At 48.9% G+C, this 11,225-nt stretch overlaps 1 protein-coding gene across 2 annotated transcripts in view; it reads right to left on the minus strand.

Moving 5' to 3' along the window:
- The window catches only part of Slc6a17 (solute carrier family 6 member 17), a 30,112-nt gene extending 20,971 nt beyond the window's left edge, over positions 1-9,141 (minus strand). For both annotated transcript variants that reach the window (XM_059264955.1, XM_059264954.1), the window contains exons 1-3: positions 8,856-9,141; positions 2,425-2,582; positions 609-735 (exon numbers count right to left, since the gene is read on the minus strand). In XM_059264955.1, the coding sequence (XP_059120938.1) occupies positions 609-735; positions 2,425-2,582; positions 8,856-9,141 (571 nt within the window). The remainder of the gene's footprint in view (positions 1-608; positions 736-2,424; positions 2,583-8,855) is intronic.
- Positions 9,142-11,225: the final 2,084 nt, after the last annotated feature.

Below are 11,225 nucleotides of genomic sequence, written 5' to 3' on the forward strand. Positions count from 1 at the left end.
GTGGGACCCTGCCCAGGCAGCAGTGGGTGAGTGGGTAGCTGAGGGTGAATCCTGAGTCTCTGATGGGACCTATGAGGCTTTGGGCCACAATCACGTGGCTGAATTCCCACCTAGACCATCGTCTGCTCATTAATTCACAAAAAGAAAGAAGTGCCAAACTCGTCTAAAGGTTCTTGGGGGGAGGCCCTGAGACAGAGGCTGGAAACTCAGATGTCAGATCACTGGTTAAACGGACAGTATGAGAATGGGAAAGTGGCTTCAGGATCTGTTGTCCCCATCCGTGGATCGGGACAGTCTGCTGCGCACAAATTACAATTGTTCTTAGACATATGCTACTGGAGTAACACAGTAGTTCATAATAACTAAACAAAATTCAATCCCTGAGACCTGTGTGTGCTGGGCCAGCAGGAGATCAGTAGGTCATTTCCTTAGGAGAAGGATAAAATAAATAAATAAATAAATAAGGATCAGGATGTAAAGTGACTTCTCCAAAGTGACTCAATGAACTAATGAAACGCCAAATCTTAGCACTAAACAGTTTAGACTCCTTCCTGGGACAGGGCTAGCTGGAGACCACAGTTGGGGTTCCTCAGGGGTCCCACACTTGCCTGCTGTAGTCCCATTCCTAATGACAGGACATTCGCTCCAGGGCAGGGGGTACTGGAAAGACTTGAAGAAGTAGAAGACGCTCCACCCAATGATCACGTTGTAGTACAGCCCAACGAAGAGGCAGACCTGGGGACGGGGTCAGGCTAAGATCGGGGAGGCTGAAGGTGAAGCCACCCCCTCCCCCTGCACTCCATCCAAGGCCCAGCAGCTCAAAACCAACCATGATGGAGGATGTGGGGGGGTGGGGTAGGGGGGATGGGATGAGATGGAGTGGGGGAGGGGGACGAGATGGAGTGGGGGAGGGGAATGAGATGGAGTGGGGGAGGGGAATGAGATGGAGTGGGGGAGGGGAATGAGATGGAGTGGGAGCAAGGGTTGATCCCAGTCCTTCTCCATTCATCTGGTACTCAGGCAGTCCACAAAGGAATTCCTGGGATATTAACATTTTCTCCTTTAAGCAATAAACTCTTAAAATGTTAATCCTTTCCAGTTTAAAATTCCTGTAAGACATTTGAAGGCCTTCCCCCACCATTTCCTGATGACTCAGGATTCTAATTAGAGATGCCCTCCAGGACCATGGAGACACACCACAGCACTGGTCCTTACAGGCCCAGATGGTGGTGCTTTTTGAGATTGTATGGATCACTGGTTTTCCCACCTCTGCTCTTCTCTCGGGTGCTGCTCTTTCTTTGGAACTGCGAGCAGCCCACCCCTAGAGACACAGCAACTAAACTTGGCAGTGTTTTATTAAAACAGGAGGGTCTAGCAATGTTTAACAGACAAGGTTCAGCTGCATCTACCCCTGATGCTCAGAGGTCCCTTCCAGAGGCCTGGTTGTCCCAGACAATTGAGATTGCTCGTTAGTGTGGATGCAGAGGGCCCCTGGTTTCTTCCCTTTCATGTGAGCAACTGTGTGAAGGAGCATGTGTTCACAAACAGAGAGAACGAGGGAGAGGTTTGCACTGGAATAAACACACCGAGGAGCATCCATTTCTTTAACTGTGGTGTTTTCGGTCCAAGTAGAGGGTTCGCCTACTCCCCCATGTGCACACACGGCAGCCTGGCAGTTACACTGTAGCTGCAGAGTAAGCTGAGCAAAGGTGATGCCTCATTTGACAACAGGATGGAATAGACTTAGGATAATCCTCCTACCATGTTTGATAGAATCCTCAGTCCCTTCCAGAAGTGAATTCCAGTTTTTATCTCAAGTATGAGAATGGGCACCTGCAGGCTTCACCTTTAAGGGATGCTCAATTTCCTCAGCCATATATAGCTCTCAGCAAGATTTCACCTAGAGCCATACAGATGAGCCTAGAAGTCCCCACCCAAGTCCCAGGAAGTCTCCCAAAACCTCATGCCTCCTGGGTTGACCATTAGGCTCCTGTCTGAATATTTCAACTGTTCATTTGCATGGCACTCTAGCAAGGGGTCCTAAGCCACATATATTTGAAACTCACTTCCCAAGGAAAGGGAAAGGAATTCATGAGGAGCTGAAGGCTGGTGAGGAGTGGTGGGGACCTGGGATAGTCCATCTGTCCCCAGCTAATAAGGACTGAGATATCCTTGTGAACATGGCCCGTTTTTTGCATCATTTATGAATGCCACATATGGTTTCTGGCAGTGTCAACTTTCAGTTTAGGAAATACGATGACGATGGCCTGAAACACCAGCTGTGAGTTATTCTGTTGATGTTCCTTCTTGCTCCCCTTGCATTGGCCCAGGACTCTGGCCTGTAAACCTGGTGACCTCCTCCACACTATCCAGAAGTGGCCCTTCTGCCTCCCACACAGTGCCAGCCCCCAGCTCTGAACTCACAATACAGCTGGAAAAGCCGATGCCCCCCAGGCGGGGGCACACGTAGTGCCACACACCGATGCTGCCACGGCGGATCCTCTGGCCCACAGCCAGCTCCAGAAAGAAGAGGGGGATGCCAATAATGATCAGCAGCACCAGGTAGGGCACCAGGTAGGCACCTGCATGGAGAAGAGAAAGGCTGTCAAAGAAGGTCTGGATCAGTGTGGCGGTGTGAGGAAAGGGGTGGCAGCCATGCCATACAGTCTCAGCTATAGTGTGTGGGTAGTGGCAACCACGTACGGGCAGGGGTGGCAGCCACGTCCAACAGACTCAGCCACATCTTAGACCATCTGGAGCTTCTCTGCCAATGGTGTGGCTTGTGGCTGTGATCTCTCCAACACTGGCCCGTTCAGACCTCTCCTCTCCTTGATCCTCTGACTTGAGATGTGAAATGGGGGAGCCTATGGATGCCAGTGCCTTCTGCTCTCAAGGCTGGGCTCTGAAGCAGATACCTCCCTGCCTCTCAGAGAGCCACATGTCAAGTCACAGACACTGGCCTCACATAGTGCTCTGTGGGCACCTGTCCACAACCCTCCCAGATGTCCCAGGTCCTGCTCACTCGTTCCCAAGGGCTCACTCCCACCCGCCTTCCCACTCTGTGGTCCAGCCTGCTGCTGGCAGCTGAGACAGATGCTGACACAGCAGACTCTAGAGGAGCTGAGCTTGGAAACTCTCCAGGGAGAGAGAGGGTCTGATCAGCATCACCGTTAATCTGCAGCTAATTGGGAGGAATGGAAGAGAAATTAGTTGTTCAGGAAAGCGTGATAAGGGAATCATAAAGGATGGAATGATCTTGCTAAAGATTACAGATAACAAATTAATCTTGCTGTCTTAAACCTAGCTGCAGACAGGATCTCAATTCCAAGTGACAGGGCATTTAGCAAGAGAATTAGAGCCACGGCTGGACATGGATGAGTGCACCCCACCAAGAGTTGTGCCAAGAACATAGCCCTGTTAGCAACACTATCGGCCAGGCCCTGCCTGTCAAACTGTCTTCCTGGCTCCTGGCTCCTGGGTTACCTAGCACCTTCAGGGAAACCCTCTCAAGAGAGGAGTTCCCCAAAGCCTCAGCTACACTGCTCTGTCCCTTGTCACTCACCCTTCTCAGGCACATGCCTAATCTGCCAATGAACACTGGAGGTCAGGCAACTGCTGGGCACCAGATCTGTCCGTCAGCAGCCGAAGCTGTTTCCCACGGGTCTCCTCTATGGCAGACTCAGGCTTTGGGGGATGCAGGAGAAACAGAAGGCCCAGATGCCATCCTGGGAGACCTCGTGGGAGGCATGCTCCCTCAGGTTCATTTAGACAATGTCAGCAGGCATGTATATGCACACATCCTGGATTGGTCACACCACAGGGGGCCACCTGAGCACACATCTGCTGAGAGAACTCACAGGGGAGAGCCTTTCCAAAAGAAGCTTCCCACGGAGCCTCACAGAGCAGCCGCATCTTAAAACACACACACATAAACACACACGCACATGCATGCACGCATGAACGGAGGCAAGTGCAGGTATCCACTCATTCATCTTGTCCCTTACAAGCAGCTCCATCAAGTGCTCAGAAAAGAGAGAGCCTAAAGAACCATAGGCACGGACCCCCCAGTCCGTCTTGGTCTTCTGTGGAGAGAAACAGAAGCAACAGAAACCATCTATTACAGGAAGACAACAAGGAGCCTCGCTGGTTTTTTTTTTTTTTTTTTTTTTTTTTTTTTTTTAAATTTTACCTCAGTGTTCTCGGGAAGGACAAGATGTACAGGGAGATGAGTGTCGGGGTGTCAGAACACATTTGGTATCTCCTTTAAATGTTTCTCTCCTCTTCCCCAAACCTGGGGAGATCCTCTAAAAGTGATCTGTGGCCAAAAGACTGTGGATGGGCCTCCCATTGCCTAGGTTCCTTCCTAGTCATGACTGCAGGTCATGACCACACGAAGTTTAGTCTGGCCAGAGGGCTCAAGGCCAGCACACTTAGATGAGCTGAATTCATGATTAATCAAAGGCACTTTTGTGAGCCAATCATTGAAATCATGCAGCACCCTCTTCTACCTTGGAGAAAACACGACTTGGATTTCTCAGTGCCTCTCAGGAGTCTTAGGACTAAACAGCTGGGAACATCACTCAGGGTATCAGGACAGTTAGCAGAACGCAACCACAAGTGAGCAGAGCCTGGCTCTCTGCAGTTCCCCAGATCCCTGTCTACACACCATACCTTGCTTTTGGCACGGCCCATTTATTTCTGGGGCTTAAGAGCCCATTTTTGGCCCCATTTAATTGAGATACGGACTGAAAAGGAGCTGAGACCAGACTCATGGGGTCAGATCATCAAGACTGGAATCAGGTCTCCGCCACCTACTCTGCACCTTTGGACAAATTACTTGTTCTCTCTTTGCTGTTATTTTGTCGTCTATGTAGACAGAAAGAAAATATCAACAAAACCATGTGAAACAGCTGATATGCACCCATTTTTTTATTTACCAAAATGTCACTTCATCTCCTCCACTCTCCAAAGGGTGCTGTGGAAAAGGAATGAGTTACTTTAAAAAGGAAGACTAAGGAAGAATGCTGCTGTGCAGCCTTGAGGAAGTCTGGCTGGCAGAGTGAGTCCCTGGGTGGGCCTTTGAGAGTTACAGCCTGTCCCTGATTCTGTATTTCTCTCTGCTTCCTGCTGCTCTGCCTCAGGGGGAGCTCCCCAATGCACTTTCTCTGACATGAGATACTCATTCACATTGCCACCCGGACAGACTGAGCTGTCCTGAAACCCTGAACCAAACTAAGTCCGTCCTCTCTCAAGTTTCTCCTGTTAGCTATTTTGTTCCAGTAATGGAAAAAGTAACCGATCCAAAGGTGGGGTGCCCCTCTCTGAATGGAGCAGAAATTTTGGGAGAGGCTACAATGTTAGGAATCCCTTGGAGAAGACAGGAAGGAGCTAAGTCAAAATGCCTAGAAAGCTGTAGCCATCCAACAGGCTGGAGCGGGGTGGTCCCAGAGCAGGGGTTCAGGAGCGATGAAGTTCCACGGTGTACGGATTTCTCACGAACACAAGTGTGGGCTTGGAAATGCAGCTTCTAGCTTTCCTTGTTAACACTGACTGTCAGCGGGACTGTAGTCATGTGAGAAGGGGAACTTGGTGAAGGGACCGGATCAGACTGGCCTCTGGGCATGTCTTCCGGGGATTTCCTTGATAAGTAATTGATCTGGGAGAGCTCAGCCCACTACAGGCAGCACCATTCTCTGGGGAAGTGGTCTGGGCTACACGAGAAAGCTAGCTAAGCAGTGTACTGTGAGCAAGCCAGCAAGCGGTGTTTATCCAGGATTTCTTGAGAAGTTCTTGCTTGATTTCCTGCCCTGATTTCCCTCAATGTTGGGCTGTGAGCTGGAAGTGTAAGCCAAATAAACCCTTCCCTCACTGAAGTCGTTTTTAGTCACAGTATTTTATCACCCATAGAAAGGAATGCTGTGGGATGTTCTGTATGGCAAATGTGTTGCTAATTAGTCAATAAATAAAACACTGATTGGCCATTGGCTAGGCAGGAAGTGTAGGCGGGACAAGGAGGAAAATAAAGCTGGGAAGTGGAAGGCTGAGTCATAGAGACACTGCCAGCCACCACGATGACAAACAGCATGTGAAGATGCCGGTAAGCCACGAGCCATGTGGCAAGGCATAGATTAATGGAAATGGATTAATTTAAGCTGTAAGAACAGTTAGCAAGAAGCCTGCCACGGCCATACAATTTGTAAGCAATATAAGTCTCTGTGTTTGCTTGGTTGGGTCTGAGTGGCTGTGGGACTGGCGGGTGATAGAGATTTGTCCTGACTGTGGGCCAGGCAGGAAAACTCAAGCTACAAATGGCATCCAACGTGGTGGCAAGAGTTTCCACCTAAAAACTGAGAAAAAAGATTCTAAAACGGAGCTAAAAACAGTTCCTAACTGTCTCTCTCAAATGAGCGGCAGCTGCCGGTTTGAGCTACTGGTGGGTTCCTAGCGTTTGCGCTCGACCTGCAGTATGGCGGGAATGAGGCCTCTGCAAGTGGCACATTAAGCTGCATGGTGGATTTAGACTTTGCTAATACAAAACAAAAAAAAGAGGTTTCTGGGCTACACGCTGCTTAGATAAAAGCATAGACCCACGATAGCTCCCAGAGCTGGTGGTAAATGTAGCCATGTTGGGAAGCTGAGGTGGGCAGAGCCAGCAGCTGCTGCAGTTTAAGGCAATAGATTCACAATAAGACAGATTCAGATGTAATAGTTTACAATGTGTGTAAAAGATACGTAGGCTTGAAAGAGACAAAAAAGGTGATATATAGAGTTATAGAAATAAATACATAGTTTTAAAAAATAAAGTCTTTAAAGAGACAGTAAAGGTAGTATAAAAAATAAGCCACGTAAAAATGGATATTACACAGAGAATCTGGATTGTGTTGTCTTTGGGATTTTTAAGTGCAGAAAAACATTTGATTGTAAAAGCTGTTGAGTTATGCCAAAATATATATTTTAAAGGTACCTTGACTTCAAAATTTGGATATAAGGATATGTTGCTTTGGAAAGGAGACTCTGCTTTTGTTCCCACAGAAAGCCAAAGGCTATGGATTTGTTCAAGATTAAGATACATCAGGTTTGACCAGCCAAGACCCCCTGAAAGGTCTCTGATGACACCGTGGCCCAGATGATCCAACATCCAGAATGGTTTGAAGGCATCTGGCTCAGACGATACAGCCTCATGGACTATTCCATAATTCTAAAATTTTCTTTGTTTCCCCATAAGATACAGCGCCCCTCTCCAGCAGGAAGTAGTAAGAGAAGCTACGCCCAAATTCCCAAATTGTATGTAATTTTACTTTGTTAAGGTTAAAACCTTCCTTTTTGGAAAAAAAAAGGGGGGGGGGAGTGCTGTGGGATGTTCTGTATGGCAAATGTGTTGCTAATTAGTCAATAAATAAAACACTGATTGGCCATTGGCTAGGCAGGAAGTGTAGGCAGGACAAGGAGGAGAATAAAGCTGGGAAGTGGAAGGCTGAGTCAGAGAGACACTGCCAGCCACCACGATGACAAACAGCATGTGAAGATGCCGGTAAGCCACGAGCCATGTGGCAAGGTATAGATTAATTTATGAAATGGATTAATTTAAGCTGTAAGAACAGTTAGCAAGAAGCCTGCCATGGCCATACAGTTTGTAAGCAATATAAGTCTCTGTGTTTGATTGGTTGGGTCTGAGTGGCTGTGGGACTGGCGGGTGATAGAGATTTGTTCTGACTGTGGGCCAGGCAGGAAAACTCAAGCTACAAACTAAAATGCAAGCCTACCATGGTTTTCTTTATTTTCTGTAATTTTCCCATCATTTCAAGCCAGTCTGCCTCTGGAAAGTTCCGGTAAACTTCCACACTCTGGAGAGAGAGTACCTAGGGATATCTACATGCTCTGGGTGCTTCGTCAGCACTGAGGACAATTTTATAGCAGGCCATATGCTCAAGAGGAATTTGCATCCAGGTGCAGCGTGAGGATCCACTACAGGCAGCCAGCCCATATTGTATACAGTGCACAGGCCATGCCCACCAGGTGGAATCCCATCCTTAGCATTAAACCTTCATGTCACATGACCTGGAAAAATTACCCAACTTATCTGTGCCTCAATTTTATAGTCTCTAAAGTAAGGACAACAACCTTCTCCTTAAACAAGGCTACTGGGAGGAACCCACCGTGTGAAACAGGGGCTTTCGTTGCTCCAAGATGCTCAAACGGGAGGAGTTTCAAGCAGTCGAGCTCAACATCCATTTAAGTGCTTAGAACAGTGCTCGGTATCTCCTAAGTGTTGGACGGTCACAGCCTACAGTTGTTCTCTACTAAGGTAGTGTATAAAGTTCACTGAAGCCTTCCAACTCTCAAGAGTAGGCAGGAAGTGCTCTTACATTCAATTTGCAGAGTAAGCAGTGACAGGCACAGAGGTCCAGCAGCTTGTACTAGGTCCCAGGCCTGACTGGCTATGGCCAGGGTGGGATCTGAACTGTGGCAGCCTGGAGCCAGAACCCCCAGTCCTATCATGACCTCCAGACTTTTTATACCTACCAGCCACTGTGTGACTCTTTTTTTTTGTTTTTTGTTTTTTTTTCGAGACAGGGTTTCTCCATGTAGTTTTGGTGCCTATCCTGGATCTCACTCTGTAGACCAGGCTGGCCTCGAACTCACAGAGATCCACCTGGCTCTGCCTCCTGAGTCCTAGGATTAAAGGCGTGTGCCACCACTGCCGGGCACCACTGTGTGACTCTATGAGTCTTGTTCTGGAATTCTGCACTCCCATCTCCAAGGACTCCAGTTCTGCCACAGCAAAAGCATGGCCCTTTCTCTCCCAGCCTAACACATTTTCCAGGTACCCTCGACCAATCCTGGTTACCTCTTACCTCCTCCATTTTTCTGGCACAGGTAGGGGAACCTCCAGATGTTGCCCAGGCCCACAGAAAAGCCGATTTGGGCCAGGATGTACTGCAGCTTGCTATTCCAGGCTGGCCGGTCCTCCGCGTCCAGCTCCTCCTCCGCTGCCTTCTGCCTGCCACCTGTCTCGCCGGCCACATTCAGTACACTCTGCTTATAGTCCACAGGCTCCTCGAGGGCCAGCAAATCAGCCACGGACTCGGTGACATGCTCATTGCTGTGTTCACGCTGGGTCACCTTGCTGTTCTTCGGCATGGGTGCCACTGGGGCTGTGTAGCCCTGTTCCCCAGCACACAGAGAAGGTGGGGTTTGGCTTCTGTCAGCTCTCTCTCATCCAAAGGCCTGTGAAAGCAGATAAGCAGCAGAGGATTGGCTGGCAATGCCAGAAATAAGGAGCCCTGAGTAGACACACAGAACCAAAATCAAGTCCCCGATACAGAGCTCATATTGGCCCCAGATTCCCAAGTGTTAAGTTCACCTCTGTCGCCACCAGGATGCTCACTGGGGGCTGAAAGTAAACATACATTGTTTTCCTATAGGTGTTCCCTGGGTACCACTAGAAGGTGCTGGGAACCTAATGGGGCAGAGCCGGCAAAACCATATGCCAAGCACAAACACAGGTCATCTGCCATGACATCCACCTTTTATAATGTATAGCCTAGACCTCTGGGGATACCCATACCCTTCCCCTTCTGAGGTAGTGTGATTGTGGCTCACACCTACCCCTGCTGTGTCCTACTGAGCCAAAACCACCTGGTGGGATGCTGGGATGGTAGTTAATTTCAACTGTCAACTTGTCAAATTAAGGAATGGCTTCATGAAGTACACCTTTGAGTGTTGAAAGGGGGCATTTCCAGAGAGGAGGAAAAGAAGGGGTAATATCTACCCTGAATGTGTGCCTACCATCTCGTGGGCTGAGGTCCCGGATGGAGTGAAAAGGGTAGAATATAAGTCAGCATCCCTTCTGGGCTTCCTAGCCTGTGGAGACAGATTTGAGTCTTATGCTTCTTGTACCAATGCCCCTAGCTGCCCCCACCGCCATGCTTTCCCCATGACGGAAGCTGTGTTTCCTTGATCTATAAGGCAAAAGAAGACTGTGGTAGTCTGAATGTAATTGGCCCCCATAAGATCATAGGGAGGGCACTATCAGGAGGTGTGGCTTTGTTGGAGTAAGTATGGCCTTGTTGGAGGAAGTGTGTCATGGCAGAGGCAGGCTTTGAGGTCTCATATATGCTCAAGCCACACCCAGTGACTCAGATTCACTTCCTGTTATCTGTGGGTCGAAATGTAGAACTCTCAGCTCCTTCTCCAGCACCATGTCTGCCCACACGCCACCATGTCGCGCCATGATGATAATGGACTAAACCTCTGAAACTGTAAGCCACCCCAATTAAATGTTTTTTCCTTTTTAAGAGTTGCCATGGTCATGGTGTCTCTTCACAGCAACAGGAACCCTAAGACAAAGTCCTCCTTCTCTCAAGCTGCTTCTTGTCAGGTCTTTGGCTATAGCCATGAGAAAGTAACTAATACACACAAGGAAGCCAGCATCTGACTTCTCCAAATTCTTCCTGTTCAAAACATAATCCATGGGCCAAAGAGTCACCAGGAGTTCAGTAGAACTGAGAGCCCACGTCTGATTCAGAAAGCTCCCTGGGTCTCATGATGGGGCTCCTGGACAGTAGCTACTAAGTCCCTTTCATTTCCCTGGCAGGAAAGCTGCCCGGGCTCAGCTACGGATTCTGGCACCAGAGCCCTAGAAATGCTTGCTTGGTGCCAACAAACCCTGGGTCATTGCTCAGCACTGACGTTATCTGAGGGCCACTGCAGCCAAGAGCTGGTTCTCCATCCTTCAGCGACAGCTTTATGGCAGATAATGTCAGCACAACATGGCGGGGGAGGCCAAGCCTCCCCTCCTGCTGCCTTCCCTCATTTGTCTTTTACACTTTCCCTGGAAGAAAGGAAGCACCAAGAAAAGGAGTGCTTTGAAGAATCCCAGCGTTCTGCTGTATTTCAAGGCACCTCCTCATTAAGGAGAGGCTGGAGGATTTAAAATTAAACACACACTTATCCACACCCCTCAGCCTACCGTTGCCCTGCATCTTTCTAGGGATGTAAATTAGCCAGCTCTGTAATTACTTTATTAAGGGAACAAGCTGTCTCTGAGCCAGGCTTGCTCTTCTTCTCATGTGTCTATGCCCCCTGGAAAGCACAGGCAAGGTCACTGTGTGGCAGAGGACACAAGGCACTCTTTCTTCTGGAGTTGGTACAACCCTCCTGGCTAACTCCAGCTAGGACCTGACCGGCTAGCCTGTCCCTGCTATGAATTCGGTAACGCTGTG

This window comes from Peromyscus eremicus, chromosome 6, assembly GCF_949786415.1.
Source record: "Peromyscus eremicus chromosome 6, PerEre_H2_v1, whole genome shotgun sequence".
NCBI classification, from domain to species: domain Eukaryota; kingdom Metazoa; phylum Chordata; class Mammalia; order Rodentia; family Cricetidae; genus Peromyscus; species Peromyscus eremicus.